Raw genomic sequence first — 22,034 nt, forward strand, 5'->3', positions numbered from 1 at the left:
CACTCCTCTGCCAAAGGATATCAGGATCTTCTCTGTTTTCTTTTCAAATGAAAGTCCCTTTGCTATCCCTTTCCAAAGAGCAGTTATCCCTGAACTTCTCGAGTTTAAGGAAGGGGGGTCCTGAATTCTTTTAGTTTGCCCCCAGCCCAAAACTCTTCCTGCTTTGCTTTATTCTTGCTGGCTATTTAATTTGACTTTTATATGGGAAGCCTGTTTTTTTTTCAGCAACACTGGGTTCAGTTCTTGCAGTGGCCCAGATTTTGGTACAGTCATAAGCTATGTGATTCAGATTTGCCTTATCTAAGGTCCTCACAGAGGATTGATAACTGTCAGCTGTAACCTTATCAAATTATATTCAGCTTCCTGTAAGGAAAAAGTTGTCATTTAAGTGGGGTTCAAAGTCACATTGCTGCTACAAGTAACGTTCTTGTAGTGTTCTATTAACTTATTCTTGCTTCTGTGGCCTTGCAGCCTACCTCATCCATAGCTCTTGGGCAGGCCACTGGCAGCAATTCAGTGAGTTTCCTTTTTCCACTGCTGTGCCGCACACGGGAAATCTGCAAGGGCCCTCGTCAGTTCCTCAGTTCTGCCAGTGTTCACCTGGCAGGGCTAGAGGAGCAGCTGGCTTCCTCTGCACCTTTCCTCATCCCAGATGCAGAAAGCAAGTCAAAACCAACAGAGCTACCAAAAACTGCCTTGAAGGAAGTGTATTGTCGTCACCAGCTGCTGGCACTACCAGACTGCTCAGCTGACCCATTAGATGCAGACCAGGCACAAGCACACAACACTTTGAGGTACACAGAAAGGGTCCTTTTTTTTATGCTGGCATCAAAGGAACAGCAGTCATTCGGTTGGAATGGTGTGGACAGACAGCACCACAGTCTGCCATAAAGTTGAGTGCGGGCTAAACACAATTATCCTCCCCAATGTAAATTTTTGTGTAACAAAGTTACCCTTTTAAAATGATCTCTGCAGACTAGCCCACGCTTTCCCCCATGTTTGTGGTCCTCTACAGGACTCAGCACTCTCAGGCATCATCCAACATTTTTGTGTCATGACTACAAGCCCCAGTCTTTGCCCACTGATGCCTCTGATCGTAGTTACTGACCGAGAGCATGTCCAGGCATTGCTCTGGTAGACAATACAAGAGAAACTTGTTTTTCATAAGGCTTTAATGTGCCGCCTTGTGGCAATGGAGTTAATTTATCAGCTGGCTATAGGAGTAGGCTTTTTGCTAGTACATGATAGTTGCTTGGAGGGAAATATGAAGCATGGTTGCATTCCCATTGCCCCCACCCACTGCTAGACTGTGACAAGAGGTAAGGACCTACCTTGCCTGGTCTTTGTCTTCCAGAGTTATCCAACAGCCAAGGAGGGTGTTGGAGAAATAAACTCCATTTGCCTGCTGGTGGTGTTTTCTGTTTACAAGTCTTTATTAATCCATATACCTCCAACATTTTGGAAAGGGAGGTACACATGAATACTCCATATTACCAGATAGGCCAGGAAGCCTGAGGAGCATCCTGCCTGAGGCAGCAAATTAATTCCTGGGTAAAACTCCACTTGTGGCACTTTTCAAGTGGCTGTTCTCTATCAAGAACATGCCTTTGATTTTCCACAGGTTTCATGGGATTTGTAACAGAGATAAGGCTGCAATTCCAGGCTGCAAAGAGCCAAGAACTGCCTTACTAAAGGCAATGCTGGAGCTGGGCCTCAACCCCTAGGTAGCAAAACTGCCAATAAAACAAAAATGAGAAATCCCCCTAGAGGCACAAATTCATCAGTTTGAGCCCACATGGTTAATGTTAGGAGCAACTGAAAACTCGAGGTTATGATGGAGAGTGCTAAGCCATGTTACCTGAAGGCATCACGCAGCCAAGTATGGAAAACACATATTCCAGGGAGAGGTGGCAGTGCTGGCTGGCAATCAGAGGGTGGGCAACCTGGACTAAAGTGAGAAGGGGTGTCAAGAGAAGGACACAGATGGGAGATGTTCTGAACCAGAACTGTGGAGCCTCGTTTCCAGAACCAAGAGCCAAAGTGGAATCTGGTGCACCACTTGGTTTGTCAGCTGCAGGGAGGAGAAAGAGAGGCTGCAGAGGTGAGGCTATTGCAGCAACTATGGGGCAGGAGACTCCTTCAAGAGGATGTGCCTTCTCCCTCCCAAAGCCATCTCAACTTCCCTGCTCCCTGGGGGTGGTATGCCAGGAGCCAAGGAAGGCACACCCAGAGCTCCCAAGGGAGGACTGACTACCTTTGTACCATCTGGCACCACACAGGAAGCCAGCAGAAAAATACCAGCCCTGAAGGGGTGAGGGTTGGTTTCTGGAGCAAAGGTAGGGTGGGAAATGGCAGAACTCCTGGAGCCTCATCTTTGCCCTGGGCACTTCTCAGGTCCTTTCTGATCTCAGTTTTGGCCACCAGCAGACACCTCTCCCCACCAGCAGCTTCTTAAAATGTGCATCTTTGCTGGGTAAGACATGTTTTTAGCCAGCTCACCAGTAACTTTTGCAGGACCAGAGGGCACGTGCCAGAGGGCACAGTTTGGCACCAGCCATCCACCTGCCCATACACCCTGAAACCTCTCTGCTCTCCTCCGGCTTCCTGTCCCCCCAAAACACCCTCCTGCTTTCTCTTGGTTTGCTTACAGGCCCCAGCAACAAACCCCATTCAGTGTCTCCCTCACCGCTGTTTGCCCTCTAATCCCTTCCTCCTCCTCCTCCTCCTCCTCCTCTGTGCACCCTTTTCCGGCAGGCAGCTGCACCGCATCCCACTGTCCTTTATCTCTACCGCGGTGCTCCAGCACTTTCCTCCTCCACCTCCTCCTCCTTCGTTTTTTCTTCTCTCACACCGAGCGGAGGTGCTTTGACCTTCTCCTTGCCTTTTCCCTGTCCCGTCCCCGCTGTCCCAGCTCCCCGCCGTGGCAGGACGCGGGCAGCGCAGGCAGCACCGCGCGGGTTGCCCAGGGCCGTGCTGAGCTAAGGACTCCCCGGAGGATTTCGGAGGCCGTGGATATAACTGGTGCGTCGGACTTGTTGGGGCTGCGATGCATATTGCACGCTGCGTGAGCTCTGTTCGGGAGACCAGCGTAACACGTGTGGTTTTGCGAACTCGTGCTTGGAATCATGCACTTGTCTGTGTGTGAGCTAGGGAACAAGCAGCCACTTAGCACAGGAGGCTCGGAAAGGGCTGATGGGCTGCCAGAGCTGAATTCAGTTTCAAGTTGCACCCAGGCAGCTGTTTGAGCTGTGACCAGGCTCTGCAAGTACAGGGACAAGGTTCTGCAGAACAAGGGCCGTTTCAGTCCTTGGCTTCCTCGGTAGTTTCCTACCACGAGAAGTCTCTGCCTGCCCTCCTTCCTCCACCACGTTTATGTGAATGCATGCTTGAGACAGTACTGAGTCCCTGTGCCTTTTGACAGCACACAGTACATCAACTGCCTGCTGCCCATTTCCCTGTAAAAACCTCCCACTGCTTCACTGGGACTGGAGACATGTAGGGACTTGGGCTCTTTGGAGATGCACAGGCTCATCACCGCTGTAGGCACATTATTATTTCTAACAGATTGTCCTCTGCATTAGAATCTTTGTTTTCTTTTTTCAGTTCTAACTTTACGGTGATGTCTCATTCAGGAGGTGGCACCACGTCTCAGGGCACTGTGATCACTTCCTGCGTTTTGGTGGCACTACCTAGCTTTGAACATGAAAATCTTCGAAACCATTTGTTCTGAGTTGATAACTGTAAACAAAGATCTGGCTCGGCTCTGCTGTTTTATCAGCTTGTCTCTCCATTTCATCAGGCTGATTGATCTCTGCTTTCATAAATGCTCCTCGCAGCCCAAAGCATCATGGACTTGCTGTTCAGATGTCAAGGCTTGGAAGACTTCAGGGGTAGGCAAACTAGTAGTAGTAGGGTCCAGATTTTGCAAAGTGTGAGAGAAAACCATGTTTTAAAGATAACTTCTTCAGGAGTGTCAGAAACTTTGTTCATGCCTAGCTCTGCATCAACCTCTTTGCCTCTCGTTTTCAGGGATAACACCTGCTGCCTGGGAGCCTTTATCCCAACACACGCAGTGCTCCATGCCAAGCGATTCCACTTTCTCCTTCCAATTTAATACAGTTTTTTTATCTCCAAGGCAATCATAAAATTCAAAGGGCAATTCCTGCCACATCCTATGACCTCGATAAGCCGCCTGAATCCTCACACAGCTTTGTTCATTTCATCCACTTCTCTTCTTATGTGACAGCCCCATCACACAGCTGGAATGGCGGTAGCTGACAATCTTTCTGCTGCATCTGGCATGGGAGGGTAGGGGAGTTCCTTGAAGATATCATAGCAAAATCAAATGCTCTGTCAGAAATTCGACGAGATCTACAAGCTCTGTCCCTCTCTGCAGTTGAGGGCATTTGCTCTTTATAATCTTCTCCTGAGTCAGCAGAGATGGTTGCTCTGTGGGTCCATGCAATTCAAAAAGAGGGGTTTTTTTTAGCTTCAGAAATATGTCTGGACACAGATAACAATTCTGTATTGTCCAAAAGATTAAAACAATCACCATGTTTCATCAACATGTACTAAGAATGTCTGGAAGCCCATACTCTTTCGTCTCTTTCTTCACTACATTACATACACTACTGAATGTTGTTGTGGTGCTTGTGGCTTTTTTAATTATATTTTAATAAAAAGAAGTGCAATTGCTGTTGTACATTTTCCTGTGCTGCTCTCTGCCTCTTGCTACCTGGTTGGATTAGAGACTTAGAGATTATTCCACAAGTTCTCCACCATTTTCAGCTTACATTTCTGTGGAAAAGTGTTACATATCATATACTCAAATCTGCAAGTACACAATCAAACTGTGTTTCATGAATACAACCTTCTTACTTGAATTTCTGTACAATGTGAGTTGTTCTACCTTTTTTTTTTTTGAAAGCTACTATTTTTACAGAAAATGCAGCAGGACAATTGTCTCAGCCACATTAAGCCTTACAAAACTCAGGGTGCTGAAAAACATAGCTCTCCAACCCTCCCACTGAGCTACAGGACAGCTGCCTGTGCCTCCATCTTTAGCTTTCAGAAATAAATTGGAAGAAGACAGGAGCACTTAAAAAAAAAAAAAAAAGAAAAAACAAACAAACAGAAAACCAAAGCAAAACAAAACAATAAACCCAAGTATTAAACCCTTGCTTGTGTTCCAAGGTGGACACTCCCTGGCTGACTCACATCTGTTCTGACCATTTCCCTTTCACCCTGCGAGCTTTTCAGAAACTTTCTCCTGGCAACCACTCATCAGCAGAATGCCCTGTCACCCCTTGCATACCTTCCCACTAAAAACCAGAGCCAGAGATGTTAAAAGGCTCCCCGTTTGGCTAACAGACAGTTTGAGCATAGGATGGCCAGCTATTCAGGCCCTGTCTTGCTAAGACTGACTTTCTAGGTGCTCAACAAATGAGAAGATGCTGAGTCCCACAAAGGGAAACCGAGCGTGTTCCACTTAGAAATGTTCCATCTCCAAATGGTGGCTGGGTTTCTATGAGGTAGGAGCCCTGGGCAATGCCAAGCATCTTCAGCCACCCAGGACCCAGGCTGTTTAGTATTCCTGTGAGCAAGACTCCTGACGTTGAAGGAGGTTGTGGTAAGCTGGCAGTCGGTCCCTTCTCCCAGGCAGTAAGGGATAGAACAAGGGGAAATGGCCTCAACTTGTGCTAGGGGAGGTTCAGGTTGCATATTAGGAAAGATTCCTTCACTGAAAGGGTGGTTGAGCATTGGAACAGGCTCCTCAGGGAAGTGGTGGAGTCACAATCCTTGGAAGTGTTCAAAAAAATGAGTAGGTGTGGCACTTCATGGTGTGTTTTGGCGAGCACGGCAGTATTCAGTCAAAGGTTGGACTAGATGATCTTGGAGGTACTTTCCAATCTTAAGGGTTCTGTGATTCCGTGTTTGAGATGCACCTTTCGCATGATAACAAATGATTGCAACTCTCGCCCAGGGAGAAGGGGGCCTGGGCCCTGTGCTGGACTCAGCCTGGGCTCATATTTGGAGCACAATGAGAGCAAAGGACTCCTGCTAAGCTACATTACAGCCAAGAATTTTACAAAGTGGGAATTTTAGCATTTGGGAGACTCAGCTGGGTGGGGCAGCTCCTGTGAAGTGCAAGAATTTTACTTTGGAGCGTCCACGGCTAAAAAGCAGAAACTGCTCTGGCAGCAGCAAGTCAGCAGACCAGACCTCACCTCTGTCACAGCATCATAAAACCACTTTCTCCATGGGAAAATAGTAGTGGAAGAGTTTGCAAGAGGTCATTAATTAATTAATATTTAATTAATTAATTTAACTCCTGCTAACTTGCATCTATCCTTCTCCAGGGCTGTCAGAGCAGAGCTCAAGTTGACTTTCTGCTGTTCTGAAACTAATTCCTGAAGATTTGACCTGGGATGTGAGTCTTCTATCCAGATATGTTTGTTTGCCACACTGAGTCGATATTGTTGGGGCTAATGTCAAATAATTTATAAAGAATAATATTTACTCCTTCTAGAGGTTTCTTAGAGATTAGATAGAAATACAAGTAGGAACCAAATACAGTTTATACAGAACCATTGTTTTGAACATCAGTGGAATATTTTGGGCTTCCATTTTCACTGGCTCATAAACAGAGATAGTATACTTAAATATAGACCTAGAATCACATACAATAACTTCTTCAATTTCCTATCCATGGTAACTTCTATGAAGCCATTATAGTCCCCTTGAATGTCTACCTACATGTTTAAAATTCTGTGTTGTCTACCTCCAGGTATTTGCCTGTCATGTTATGTTTTCAAAGCTGTGCTCACGAATACATACAAATAAAACTCAGACTTCTGAGTGGCACAAGTGAAATTATGACTATTAGGTAGCTTTTTTTGGTGGTTTTCTTTTTTTTTCAGTTTTCATGCACAAGAATATTGAGTACAGAAGAAATTTGGCCTTTGACATGCATGCATAATAGCTTGTAGCTACAACAGAGCAGTTTCAGTAATATCAACTAGTCTGGAACTATGGAAACAATTGATGTGAAACAGGAGTGTAAACAAAGCAGTGTATGAGATGCCTTCACAGTTTCTGAATGAAGTCAGAGTATGTTCTTCATATAATTTGCAAAAGTTAAATTTTAGTCAATACATAATCATAACAAAAGGGATGTGAGAGTAGTGTTAGGCAGTAGAATGTCCTGTAATTATTTGGTGGCATACATAACCAATGGACATATCTTAAAACTGCATAAGTTCATCCAATAGCTTTAAGACACAATACAGTAAACTGAGAGGTTTTGAGACTGTATCTCTACCGCATGACAACTTTCTGTCATTTGGCTTGCGTTTTACAAGCCAAAGAAGCTGAATACAAACCCCAAGTGTTTACAGCTTCACCTCATTAGAAAGCGTAATTGATGTTACTCAAAAAAATACACAAAAACAAGTTTTGCCTCTTCTACCATGTCAGAATGTCCTATTTCCTGTAACTATTTTAATGGCCTGTCTGTGCCTAGTCAGAAGAATTAACCTAAAGGTATTTAGGTACCTTCACCTAATAGCAAACCAAGGCTGAGCTGGAACAACTCCCTGAACTGCGAGCACAGTGCAACAGTTTGTGTCTAGTAGGAGGAGTACATGGGATTGCAGCCAAAACACTCTGCAGACTACTCCCATGGTGCATGAGGAATGGGCTGGGAAGAGATCCAGCTTTCCAAAGGAAGGCTGATAAGTGTAGGGACAGTTCCTGGCAGGTCAATGGACGATGGGGAGGAGTTCCAGGAGACAACTTGCCATGGCTCTTGTATAACTTGCAGAACAAACGCCAATTCCACTAGGCTTCACAAAGGTCCAAAAAGGCCTTTTAGCTGCCATCATCCTTCTCCACACTATCACCCTTATATCTCCTCAGTGGGGCAACTCCTCACATTCACTTTCAATGCAAGTCAGCCAACGGTCCTGATTTCACATGGTTTGTAATGTTCCAAGGCTCTCAGCAAGCCCAGCGAGCTTGATGCATTAACACCATGTGCAAGCAACCTGATAATCAGCAAAATCAAAAGGAGCAATAAAAAATACTAAAGAGCTTAATTTAGAGTTTAATTCCCCTACAGGTGACTGTTGGTACAGGAATGCTATCAGACAGCTTACTCGCTCAGGTAAATAACCACTCATCATCGCAATGGGATTTCACCTCACCATGATCTGACAGCAGCACAGCAGACTGCCACACTGCTGCGAGCCCATCTCCTGCTGTTGCATCATGAGCAAACACTTGGCAGCTGAAGCCATATGTGACTTCACGACTTTGTTCCTGAAGAACAATGCTGCTTAGTCTTGTCTGACACAATGGCGCTGCCCCAATAACTCTCTTCTGCAACAAGGCTGATGAGAAAAACCCACGGCCAGCTCCCCGATTATACCAGCCCATTTCCAGAAATTCGAAGAAATCTCACCTCCGTGGGACTCAGGAAATCTTTACCCAAAATGTTCAGCATTTCAGTGCAAAGCAGGACTTTTACAGGTGGTTTCTGTGGGAGGAAAGTTACATCAGTGGTGAAGGCATTGCTCAGAAAGCTCTCCACTGTCCCCTGGGAATTGCTAAGCTCACTTTTATATCTCTTATATATAGAAATCAAGAGGCAAGTAGAATAAAAGTAAAAACTCAGCTTGAAAGCACAAAGAGTGAAATCTATTGAAATATTAAGCAAGCCTCCTCTTTCCTCAGGCCAAACTCATCCATTAACCTGAAGCAGCCTCCAGCTGAGACATGCTTTTCATTCCCATGCTGTTTCCAACAGTGTTTTGCATTTTCATCTCTGTGGCACATTTGATACTATGAAACAGCAAAAAGTTACCAGAGCATAATAAAAGGTTACTGCCTCACTTTCCAAATACTCCCCTGCTCAGTCGCTGACAACCCACGTAACCGAACGAGTCAGTGTCTCTTTACCACGTACTAAAGGTCAAAAAAGGAAAAACAGAGATGCTTAAATTCTGAGAGTATTAGTAGGAAAAATCATATGAATCTTTGTTAGGAGAAAACAGTGGTGCTCTAGAGGAGCAAGGCAAGGCACACAAGAAAAAGAGAAGATTATATAACATTCAATATTATAAAAGATTTCTAATGGGGAGAAAAGTCTTACTTCTACACTCATATCTCATCACAGAGATGATGGGTTTACTAGACAGCAAGATCTTGTGGTGATCATACTGTGAAAAACAAGCAAGGCCAATCTATGTGTAAGTTTCCAGTTTCTTCTGCACCTGAAGGAGCAAATGGCGTTGAAGAAGGCTGGGGTTTTACTTGGTGTAGGAATCCAGTCTGTGAGGCAGCACTGTGAACAATACAAGAAAGCACCGTTTGCAGATATTTATTTATGTTAATTACATCTTATCAGTGAAGTCATATAAATTACCTGACAGCTATTACACGAAGAAAAAAAATATAAGTTCTAGCAACCTTAGTAGACAAGCCAAAAGGTAAATGTCAATATTGATGGAAGAATGGTTATCAACAGAGTGATACAATTAGGTTAAGTAATGTCATCATAAACTTGCTTGCACATTTGAGTGTAAAAATTGTTACATATATATATATATACCTATATGTACACACACACACACACACACATATATATATATAGGCTTTTAGTTATATGAAAATTTACCACAAAGAAATCTGGTTTTGTCAGCTGATGACAGTATCAAAGAAAGATAACTCCACGGATACTATAACCGTGGTTTGTGTGTGTCTATATTTCAAATAGATAACTTCCAAGTAGTTAGAGTTCTTCAAGCTGAAATAGCGACACGTACATTCACTTAGGGAAATAGATGTTTCCTATTATCCACAACCATGAGATTTCCATGATGTAGTACCTGTAGTAGAGAACCTGCCCAGTTCCTCACTATACTGAACACATAAATAAACTCTGAGCAATTTCAGTCCCCTGTCATTCAAAAAAACCAACCAACCAAAACAAAACAAACATATAAAAAAAAAAACCAACCAAAAATCGCAAAAACCAAAAACAAGAACAAAAAAAACCTAATAAAAATATTTTCCTGTCTGAACTCAGAAAGAAAGAAATTAAGAAATAAAAGTATATACAGACTACAGAGTTTGAGGTTATTGATAAGTAAATTCTTTTTCAGTCCTTTGACATAACACTGCAAATATTCATTCTCCTGGTAGCAATTCCTGGCATCTCTCAGACAAACCAGCACCACAAAATCACTTGATAAAACACAGTATCAGCTCAGGACACCTACAAGACAAGCCTGCAAGTGCAGACTAAGCTTAAAATTGAAACATTTATCAGTAAGGCCATCCTCTGTGGCCTGAGTTCACATGAGTTCTGCTCTAGTGGGAGCAGAAAACTCCACCTTGGTAGCTCACAACCAGCTTGGGAATAACTCTTCCTTTAGATTTTCTTTGCATGCAGATGCTATTCCTCTGGACCTGACAGCATCAACATGAGTGAACTGGTGAATGAAGAGTCCAATCCTATCAACACAAGAAAAGAAGAAACAAACAAACAAAAGGCAAGAAAACTGAACTGAGCTGTGAAAGTGGGTATCCAGAAGCTTCCTTCTCTGCAGAGCCAGCTACCCCAAACCTGAAAGCGCAGGTGGAAGTCTTGGGATTTCCCAAGCTGAAAACAAGATCCTTTCCTCCTAATACAAAAAAAGTTCCACCCCTGAAAATTCCTTCCCTTGTGAGCCACAGGCCCAGGCTGTAAAGCACCTGAAGGCAAAAAAGTTCACCTATTTCTGCAAAAGACATGTGTGAGGACACTCCCGAAAAGAGCCGGTGTGAGTGTGGGTGACTGATCCGTGCAATGGAGGAAGGCCCAGAGGAGATAGACAAGAATGATGTGCTGAGGGAAGAATGTAAGGATAAACAACAAATTGTCACAAAGGAAGATGAAATTATCTCAGCACAAGGGGGACTGGATAGTAACCTTTGCTTTAGGAATACAGCTGCATCATTCAGTCACTGGATTGCATAAACAACCTTCCCTGAATAGTTAGTCAAGAGTAATGTTTTCCTGAGCTAGCCAGACCAGCGTGGGAGGGTAGTCTGTATGTGACTCAGCCCAACAAAAAGTCTAAAAACTAAACAGCTCACAAAATCAGTTGGAAACAAACAACTGGCTTGATCTGAGTTCGACCTGCACGTTCCTTCACAGAAAGTGGGGGGGACACAGTGCCATGATGGTGAGCATTTAGAAACCAGCAATGGTAATTTGCACAGTACGTTTGTATTGTGATTTTGCTGCGTATTGCAATTGCTATATTTGTGCTTGTGCTGCAGTTTCAGTATACTGCTGTATCATTCTGCTAAAACAAAGTCCTGGATACATCTACAAGAACTTGGTTGGAGAATACTGGGCTGTGGCTGGGGGATGCAACATAAGTCCAAGACAAAAGAAGAAACGATCACTGCAGACAAGAACTCCTCCTTCTTCTGCATTACCTGTCATTGAATTGAAGATTTCCCAGTAGGAAGTCACAATGTCTTTCATAGCCTCAAATACCAGAGCACTGGTTCTTATATAGATGACCAGTATAGCCACACACCCTGAATCCTTAATGGTCACATCCAGAGAAACGTGAAAGGAAATGAGGAGCCTGCCTGATTTGCTCAAGTCCTTCATGAGTTCAAAACCAAACCAAAACAGAACAAACAAATGAACCCCACCCCAATGGTATTGGGTATTCTCCATACTCCTCCCTGACTAAGAGACCAGTAGAACCAATTAAGAGGCAGAGGACAATCACTTTGTTTTAGAGGCTGCAGGAATGTGTGAGCCCAGGCCTTACAAAACCTATTGTCCTTGTACAATAGGATGAGACAGCTACAGGAGAATCAATAGATCATTTCACACAACAAAAGGCTTGATACTCACTGCTACATGAACTAATAGTGGCAGGACCGTGGAAATACTTAATTATTGCCATAATGTAATTATGACAATGTAATATAACTATTCTCAAGAGGGGTACTTGAAGATTTCCTTCTCAGTAACCTATTTAAATGTTTTCTTTAATTTAGGAGTATTTAAGATGACATTCCTTGGCAACTGTTTCAAGTTATTCATAGCGGATTATACAGCAACTTTGCAACACTTTTTTTCCCCCCATTTTCACCTGTTTCAGCCTATGTAACATTGTAATTGGGCCTTCTCTCCATTTTGCACAATAAAAAGCTGCAGTTCCATCAAAGATGTCTGTACAAAGATAAAAATTCCATTGAAAGCATTGAACAAACACAAAGGGAAATCTCTAAGAGCAATTACTGTCATGCTTTTGAGTCATGTATCCTGTTTTTCTCTTTCTCATTTATAAACAAATCATTATCATGGCAAAGTATGGTAAATAACCTGCTGTGCTTAAAACAGCAGGGGTTACGTACCTGAACTTGCAGTCATCAATATGCTTCAGCAGACTGTGTTTTGGTTGTTAAAATTAAAACATAGCTCAAAAAACCCCCTTCCACCCTGCCAAAGCCACCTGATGAAGGTGTAAGCTGATGGGAAACGGAGAAAGCCAACAGATTAAAAACTAAAACAGGTCTCAGGAAAGAAAGAAAGCAAAAGGGCAACTAGGAATAACTGCATGAGTCCGGAAAAGCATGTAACGGGAGAAGTCTTCTGAAAAGTATTTAGAAACTGTTGTGGGTTTAGTTTTACCAAAGCAACTACTTTGCTTTCCTTCTTCCTAAATTCAAACTGGGATTTGCTTTGCACTTTCTTCAGCTTCAAGAGAACTCCTTCAAAATTCCCACAGGGTGCCCATACCCCAAACTCTAAGTAGAGCTGAAGGAAAATGAAACCCCAGGAAGATTTCTTGGACATTTTATTTTTGTTAATTTGCTGCTACAGTTGTTAAGACCATGCTACTGACAACATAGACAAGATGGTAACTGGAAACACAGGAGAAAAAAGGTCAGTGAAAAATTACTCCCTCAGTATGACAAGAAGTAATCCAAGTATTTAGCTATTTATTTTTTACCCATAAAACATACCTCTGGATTTGAACTGTCCCAGTTAGACAGGGAAATCTTTGCAGAGGTGCAAGGAGGAAAAAAAAGCAAAGCACTTCACATGGGTCAGATACCATGTCACAGCAAAATGGAAATTGGGGCAATGGGGAAGCCAAAACTTCTCTTTTTAGAACTGGCTCCAATTCCTACCTGTTGAAGCATCAGCCCATTTCAAAACAAATCTCTCTTTCCATAATTTAAGGGTGGGGCATTTTTGCCTATTCTGCTACTTTCTAACTTCATTGAATTGTTTGCTTTACAAAATAGGCTTCAGTGAAATGTGTTTATACAAATTGTCAGCTACTTCATATGAGCACAATTGAACAACCATATGCCATTCTACAATTCCCATCTCTGCTTTTTAACTTCCAATCACGTTTTTTCAGTGAAGTTTCCAAAATTTCTGCTATTGTGCAGGTACTAGTTGTGGCCAATGCAAACAGTAAGTGATGCAGACCTCTTTTACAGATGATTGTGTGGATGCAACAGATCCCACTTGAAAAAAGAAGAGGAAATTTTAACAATGCTTGGGAAACACATCGTGCTTATTAGCCAGAATTCTTTTCCTAGCCTGGCCAGTAGCAGACAGCCTTCCTCTCCTCTTTCTATATTGCTACCAAACAAGAGACATTGTGGTATAGAGAGGAATAGGGTGCAGTGCGTGAAAAGTCAACTGTTGAAAGACAATTGGTTGTTTTTGTGCCAGCCTCTCTTCCCTTACTTCAGAGTTCTGTGATACTGAGAGCTCTCATGGGTCTAGTAAAGTCCACACTTAGCCCTAACATGAGTGCATCAGCACTTAACAAGACTTTTTATTAAAGGGGAAAAAAAAAAGCTCCTGCAGGAGAAATCCAAGCCCATTGTCAGAATGGAGTGCATCTGTTCTTAGAAAAATCCTCTGGTAATAGGAAAGGAAGCCAGCAACCGAGCAGCAGTCCCCTCTTCAATCTGGTACTTCTGAAAAGCTCCAGGGGAGAAATAATCATCCCTCTCAATGGGAGAAACATTTACTTGAGTCAGCTATTAAACCAATTTCACCAACACAAAAAGCTTAAACACACAAGAACTCCACACATCAGCCACCTATCAGCACACCTTAAATTTACCTTGCAGACTTAATTTTGTTGTGTTGCTTTCCTGGAAGGTCATGAAGCTAAAATCTCTGAAGGAAGGGTCGAACAAGCACAGCAGCCAGAGCATAACAGGGCGGGGGAAAACAGGGATCTTTGACCAGACTGGAAGGAAACAGTGCTGAACATTAAGAATATGAAGTTACCCTCATATTTTCAGAAGCAGCTGACATAAGGCAACAACTTATTGCACCCAGAGGAGAGGATTTATTTCTCATCATTCCCCGCTCTTGGCCATGTCTTTCCCTCCTATCAGATGTGGTACTGCTGGCCCTCCTCTGCCCCTCTGCTACAAGCAGAGTGCAAAAAAGTGCAACCAGCACCAGAACTGGTGGGCATAGGAAGGGTGATAGTGGGAATACCCAACTCCATGTTGGAGGGCAGAGGCCACGGGGGTGTGGCACTGCAGCAACCCACCACGCCTCAGGAAGTCACACTTGAAATTCCTGTAGAGTGAGAGGCTTATTTTGCAGAGAAAACAGATGCAATCTGCTATCTGGTCACACATGCCAACAGCATGGCAACAGTTGTTAAAACGTCTTTTCCTTGTCACTTTTGAATTTCAGCAATTCCAAGTTTATTTTAAGCGTAAAGTGTAACAGTAACAAGATTTTGGAGCTCTGTGAGAAAAACCCAGCTAAACCAGGAACTACTAGGAAAAAAAAAAAGGCAAAATGTCATGACAGTTTTCGCAAAATCCTGGGAAAAAGAGAAAAGAGAGTAATTAAAAATCTTGCACGCCATTTGTTTTTTTTAATTTTTAATCAGGTATAATAAAGGTACACAAATGGAAGCATCAGCATTTTTGTTCACTTTAAGTGTATGAAATGGCAGGGAAAATAGACACATGGCATGAGTGAGGTCAGAAGTTTCAAGACTGGTTCGAAACATTTCAAAATGTCATGCTAGTAGGATATCAAGGGAGGCTCTTAAAACCATCATGAACAAGGCTTGTTGAACATCAGAGCTAGAATCCACACTGCACATAAGTTTGACGTAGACTGAGAAAAGCAGTCTTCCTCACATCTAGTTTATCCAGAAATTTCAGCTGTAAGGATTATAATAGGGTTAGCAAGATGCCTTTTTCTCTGATTTTGAATGAATTCATTGACTAAATACATTATTAAAAAGTAAGTGCAAACTGCTGCACCACTTTGTCATGCTAAACTCTTTCTGGGAGTCTTAATAAGGCTGAAGGAGAGGCAGCAGCATTTGAGATGTTATAAACCAGTCTAGCACCAAGCAACTCCAAAGTCTAATTCCCTAACTGCCCTTTGGTGGATGCCTTTTGGGGAGTGAAAAAAAAAGCAAAAGAAAGAAAATCACAGTATATTGCAGAGCAAGTCACAAATATCTGACTCCCTGGATAAGGAAAAAAGCCTTCACCTCCTGAAGCTACACAGGGTTCACATGTGACTTAAGTGCAAAAATTTAAAATGAGGGCAACACTCTACCCATTACATGGGTAATGTGCTTATGGGAACATGACACTACAACATACTGGGGACTGTATATTACCAGGGTACTTTTGCAAAGCAGTCACCATGAAGAGTACTTTGCCCTCTTGATCCTGTCAACAGTTCAGTAACATACATGTTCAGTTCAGCCCTTCACTTCACAAAAGCTGCTTCTACAGCTCTCCACCCTCAAAACATACGTGTTGAACAGCTATTCCAAAAGACGAGGTTCATTTACATACCTCACCCAAAGGGATCCAGGAATTAGACTTTTCGCAGTGCTTCAAATGCATAGCAAACTGAGGCTGGAAGTTTTCCCAGACTGAAATGTGTATCTCATCTATCTTTCTGCAGCACTTGTTAAAAAACTTGCAGATGTTGTTAGCTGACCTAATTCTGCTCTTTCTAAAAATCAGTGAAAATTACTTACTGGGGGATTACCAAAGCCTATGTTAAATTCCTTGACAAAGCACCAGGTGTACAACCACCTCAACTTCACTCTCAGCCAGATTCAATCTCCATTCCCTTTAAGCATAAGACAGACATTGTAAAAAAAAAATTCCTAGGTGTATTCAACCTTGCATCCTTTCCTTCTGTAAAGCAATTCATATTTTGTAAATTCACTGCATATTCTAATTCTGAGATGTGTGCATCTTCAATGTATTAAAAGTGTATCAAACTGAAACGACAGTGAAGAAAAAATATTACCTCATTTGTATGACTGCTTATTTACTGTTTTAGAATTCTGGAGAGTCTTACATACAGAATTAGAAAGAATTTAGTTTTTAAACTAAATTTCTTGGCCTGCTGAAGTGAAAAGTGATGTTCGTGACTTCTAGGCAGGTACTTCTACAACTTCAAAATAGTCATTAGGCAGAATCACATAGCCTTTTCCTGCCAGTATGTCTTTTTCCTTCTGAAACTGAACAATCTCTCTCAGTTTTTCAATCTGTCTTTCCTGACGTCGGCATCGCTGCTGCGCCGTCTTGAGCTTCTTCCGCAGTTTTTCAACCTGTTCCTCCAGCTGTTGAATTCTTTTTCGCTGGTGGACCGTATCCTCTACGGTATAGTTATGATCACAAAAAACGGCGAGGTTGCTGGGGGTCTGGAGAGGAGGCATCAGTAATCCAATACTCGGGTCTACAAACCTGGCATCTATTTGGGGCAAATGGAAAGGAGTCGATGGAGGTGGTGGTAGCACCGGAGCTGCTGGCGGGGGCGGGGGCGGTGGAGGCGGCGGCGGTGGCGGCAGCGGGGGAGGTGGTAGCGGATCTTCCGGCTGTTCTGCAAATTCTTCAGACTAGAAGGAACAAGGGGGGGGAAAAAAAAGTACATTTTCAGGCTTAGCGCTGTTTACAACACAACTCCCTCACTATACAGCCCCAGAATAACATAAACTACTAGGATTTAAATTAATAAAATAAATTCCAAAGCCTACCTTTTCAAAAACTGACAGAAAGTTCTGCGCCTGCCTTGTCTGGTTTCTCAACTGGAGATATTTTTCAGCAGCTTCATTTTAAGGGCTCTTTGAAACTCAAGCCCTTGATGTCTCAAATAAATCAAAAACTGAATAATGTAGCAATTACTCTTACTCGAAGACTTAGGTCAAATAGTATCCACAGTTAGCTAAGAAGCAAGAACACAGGCTGCAGTTCCACGAAATGGAGTTCAGACAACCTAGTAAGTCATTGCTACCATCCCATTCCCCCTTGTCCCTCCTCCTTTCTGCTGCATCTTATCACTACATAATTGAACCTATCAGCTAACTTCATCAAAAACACAGCAGAAGCTGAGGTAGAATAAGGGTCAGCTACTAAGGGGGCTGAAAAGCTGGCAGAGCAGCGAGGTGGACACAGCAAGGCCTGTCTTCTCAACAACTGGAAGGGACTCTGTCACTGGTTTTGGGCTGTGGGTTTGGTTTCGAGAGACATGATGAGCCAAAATAAACAGCTCGTTCAACAGCAAAGCAGGTCTCTCGTCCTCGGCAGCTGTTGAGATGACAGAAAGCTATTCACTCTGCCACCATCACTGCAGAAATATTCTGTCCATTTCTAAAAGTCAAAGCAATGCAATACCAGGTATAACCAACATCTGCCCTAATATGTGGAAAAGTTGAGAATCACAGATTTATAGAATGGTTTGGTTTGGAAGGGACCCTAAAGATCATCCAGTTTCAAGTCCCCTCTGCCATGGGCAGGGACACCTTCCTCTAGACCAGGTTGCTCAAAGCCACATGCTACCTGGCCTTGGAATACTTCCACAGATGGGCCACCCACAGCTTCTCTGGGCAACCTGTCCCTCACCAGCTTCACAACAGAAAATTTTTACCTAATATCTAATCTAAACCTGCCCTCCTTCAGTTTAAGGCCATTCTCCCTTGGCCTGTCACTACACGTCCTTGTAGAAAGACCTTTTTCAGCCTTTCTGTAGGCCCCCTTTAGGTACTAGAAGGTTGCTATGAGGTCTCCATGTAACCTTCTATTCTTCAGGATGAACAGTCCCAACTTTCTCAGCCTGTTTTTGTAGGAGAGGTGCTCCATCCCTCTGACCATCTTTGTGGCCTCCTCTGGACTCGCTCTAACCAGGTCCATGTCCTTCTTATGTTGCAGGGCCCCAGAGCTGAATGCAGTGTGCCAGGTGGGGTCTCACCAGAGCAGAGTAGAGGGGCAGAATCACCTCTCTCACCCTGCTGGCTACGCTGCTTTGGATGCAGCCCGGGATATGGCTGCTCTCATGGACTGTGAGCACACACTGCCCAGTCATGTGGAGAAAGAGGACTGCACAGCTTACAGATGGGATGGAGAAGGGAGAAGCACAGTTCTCCCTTTTGGCAGCAGCAAAATATCAATTGGCTCAACTCCACTGCAGCTTTTTTTGCAGATAAAACTGAAGCTTTTATCATGTTTCTCTTGATAGGTTCACTTGTACAGTTCCGGACAACACAGATCCCTCACCACTTGAGCTTAGGTCAGAGAGAAATTCAGATTTTTCCTTCCCCAGAGGAATGCAGTATTTTTCAGAAATGCTTCTGAGCTCATTATAATTAAAAAAGCACTGTTGAAACAAAAGAGCTTGCATGTTAAAAAGAAAGCTTAAGACATTCTCAGCAAAAGAGGCACTGTAACAATTTTCTACCTACCCACCTGTTGCCAATAGTATTATTACACAGAAAAGCTTAAGGACAGGGAAAATGTTGATTTTAAGAAGAGCTGACAATCCTCACCATCTAAATATCAAATTCATCAGATATGAAGGTCATGTCATTAACTTCCTTGACTTAACATGCAAACAGGGCAATATTTGATATTCTGGGGTTTACCTATCCCTCATAAAAACTACAACACCTGGCAGACAGCAACTGAAAGGCAGTTTGGCGACTGATAATGAAGTTTCACACACACTCAAATATAACTGATCACACAAAAGCACAAAACCAGCCAACCAACTACCAGTCTTATTTCTCAGCTATAAGAAACTGCTGCTGTTAGCCTATCTAATTCACTCATGAATATTCCAAAGAGTTTGACCCTACCAGCTGTCCCTATCATGTTTTTCTACTAAAAAAAATACAAAGTGAAGATGTAACTGGCAAAGAGAAATTCATTCTTGATGGAAACAAAAGCAAAAATCAGATCATTGCTGGACTGCTGAATTCACACAGAGACTTTTATTTGCAGCTACCGAGCATACGCTACCTCTATAAACATGTTACTATTGTCAAAATGTATCACAGAGAACAGCTGGCATCCTGAGACATCAGGGAATTCTAATTACCTCTTACAGGCAATAAATGGTTTTACTAAGACATAAGTAAAGAAAAAGAAAGTATACCAAACTACATAGTGCCAAAGATAAAAACCTGTACTTCAAAATCAGTCTGGATTCAATTCCAAAACAACCACTACTGTTCTTTGTTCCTACATTGTTACTTGAAGATATGTGGCAGTTAATTTAAAGTCCCATGAGATAAATAGGAATAGAACTAAATCCTTCATAATTAAAAGGCACATCACTGTGTTTTTGTAGATCCAGGCATGACAGTGAAATTGGGAACATGGTTCACTACTAATCCTGCTACACCAACTGCACCTTTGCAGATTATACTGTACACCCACTCAGCTTTCAGACTGTGAAAAAATTTGCAACTATTTTACACACAATGAAGAAAATGTGTTTATTACAGATAAGCAGGGAAGCATAATCAAACAAAAAACACAGTCATATTTACCTGTAAATTGCCTGTCTCTTTATATGCATTCTGTTTATATTCTCTTATCTTTTATTAGCCACTTTTCATTTTTCAAATACATTGCCATTTTATTTCTGAATCAATCCAACATTGTATATAAGAGAAAACTCTGAGTTCTCCTCTGTGACTTCATCCCATCACATTCTGTTGCTCCCTAGACCTATTGTATTTACCATTCTCTTTTTTGCCACTTCCTCAATGGTGGAGTGAAGAGAGATCAAATATTTTATATCCCTTATAGGAGTTAAGAATCAATCTTTCCCATTCTTGTCTTGCAGCTTCTTGCAGCTATCAAGAAGGAAGAACTCATAAGTGACTTGCATCTCAAGGTAAACTGCTTTTGTGGCACAGTGAAGGGAATAACACCTCTCACAGGAGACTCTACCATTAGAAGTCAAGGACCAGCCTGGCTTTTGACCACAAGCTTAAGGCAAGACAGAGGTGGTTTCAGGACAGATAGATAGTAGATGCAGGTAAGGTTCTGCCCTTCTGTTTTTACCTCACTTTAACTCTACAAATCCAGAGGACAGAGCCCTTTTGAGGGGACAGTTAACTTGGTTAATTAATATCATCGTCTCTTCAATGCTAGCAGCAGCCATAAGCCAAGGTGTGAACACTACTGCAGGCTCTCTCTAACTCCAAATATAGCAGAAATACTGCTGAACAACCTAACTACAGAGTAACATCTTACTTTGCTGCCGTTCCACTCAATTCAGCATCCGTGTGCTGAACGGACACACGAGCTGCTCAGAGCTATCGCCTGCCTGTACAGCCTGGGACAGCCCACACCTCTGCTCTTGCTAGCGCCAACGAGAAGAGGTGTTGGTTAAGTTTCGGCCACTACAGCCCTCCTGGTGTCCTTAGGCGCACAGGCTCAGCATCCTTCCCAGCCTGCATCCTCTCCCCGCCTGCCGCCCTGCCGCGCTGCGACACACCCGCGCCCCGGCACCTGCGGCCACGGGTGCCTCGGGTTTACCTTTTCACCGGGTTCAGTGTAACAAAATATTGTGGGCACCGCATTCTCCTTTAGGAGCTTGTTATTGCATTCCCTCTTAAAGCAATCGGGGGTGAAGTGTTCTGAGCAAATGCTGCTGTACTTGGTCGGCTTGAAGTTTTTCCTCTTAACAGCGGCTTCCCACTTCTTGCAAAGATCGGGTCTTGTAAGAGGAAACCTGCAAGTAACAGGCACTTTCAGCCTTTCTGGAAAGCTTTGTCAGGCGGGGGGGGGTCATGGCCAGAGCCAAACCCAGTGGGGGCTCCCAGCCCTCTCTGAAAAAGGCGGCTCAGAGGGTCCTGTCCCTCGGCTTTCCCCAGGGAGACCCCCAGGAGGGGCGGGCGAGGCTCTCCCCATCTCAGCAGCCGCGGACGGACGGACGGACCCGCCTGTACGTCTATCTGTCGGCCTGTCTGTCCGTCCGTCCGCCCACGCGTGAGTGCTCCCGCCCCCTCCCCGCGCGCGCCCCCGCGCCGGCCCCGCCCCGCCCCCGGTGCGCCCCGCCCCGCCCGCGCGCGCTCACTTGTGGAAGGAGATGGGCTTCTCTTTGTCGTATCGGTTCCGGCAGCGGTAGGCGGAACACGACTGCACCATCCCGCCCAGTCCCGCGGCCGCGGCGGCGCGGCCTCAGCGGGCAGGGGCGAGCCGGCGGGGCGCCGCGGCCTCAGCGGCGGGCGCCCATTGCTCCTGCCGCCCCCCGCGGCCCCCCCCGCGCCGTGACCCTCCGGAGAGGGACGGGAACGGGACGCGCGGCCTCTCCCAACTCCAAGATGGCGGCTCCGGCTTCAACGCAAACTCTCGCGGTAGCTGCGCGCGACGCGCTCCGCCCATTGTGCGAGTCGGCCCTTGGAGCGGGGGCGGGGCTTAGCCTGGCAGGCCGTCCAATCGGGGCGCGTCGTGCCCCGGCTCCGCCCCCTGCCGCGCGGCCGTGGTCCGCCCCCTCGCATCCACATCTGGGCAAGGCCGCACCCCCCGCACTCACATCTGGGCAGGGCTGCCCGACGCCCCGCATCCACATGTGGGCAGGGCCGCCCCCACGCCCCCACATTTGGGCAGGGCCACCCGCCTTTTCCCCACATCCACATCTGGGCAGGGCCGCCCCCCACCCGTATCCACATCTGGGCAGGGCTGCGCGCCCGCCCTCCCGC

At 44.3% G+C, this 22,034-nt stretch overlaps 1 protein-coding gene across 1 annotated transcript; it reads right to left on the reverse strand.

The window, feature by feature from the left end:
- Positions 1-14,933: 14,933 nt before the first annotated feature.
- Positions 14,934-21,642, reverse strand: THAP1 (THAP domain containing 1). Its single transcript, XM_027708479.1, has 3 exons — positions 21,410-21,642; positions 20,869-21,064; positions 14,934-16,943 (listed from the first exon to the last, which is right to left on the reverse strand). Exons 1-3 carry the CDS (start codon positions 21,478-21,480, stop codon positions 16,479-16,481), a joined length of 732 nt encoding a protein of 243 aa, XP_027564280.1. The 5' UTR covers positions 21,481-21,642; the 3' UTR covers positions 14,934-16,478.
- Between the last annotated feature and the right edge of the window lie 392 nt (positions 21,643-22,034).

This window comes from Neopelma chrysocephalum, unplaced genomic scaffold (assembly GCF_003984885.1).
Source record: "Neopelma chrysocephalum unplaced genomic scaffold, ASM398488v2 Primary Assembly neopelma1_96246, whole genome shotgun sequence".
Lineage (NCBI taxonomy): Eukaryota > Metazoa > Chordata > Aves > Passeriformes > Pipridae > Neopelma > Neopelma chrysocephalum.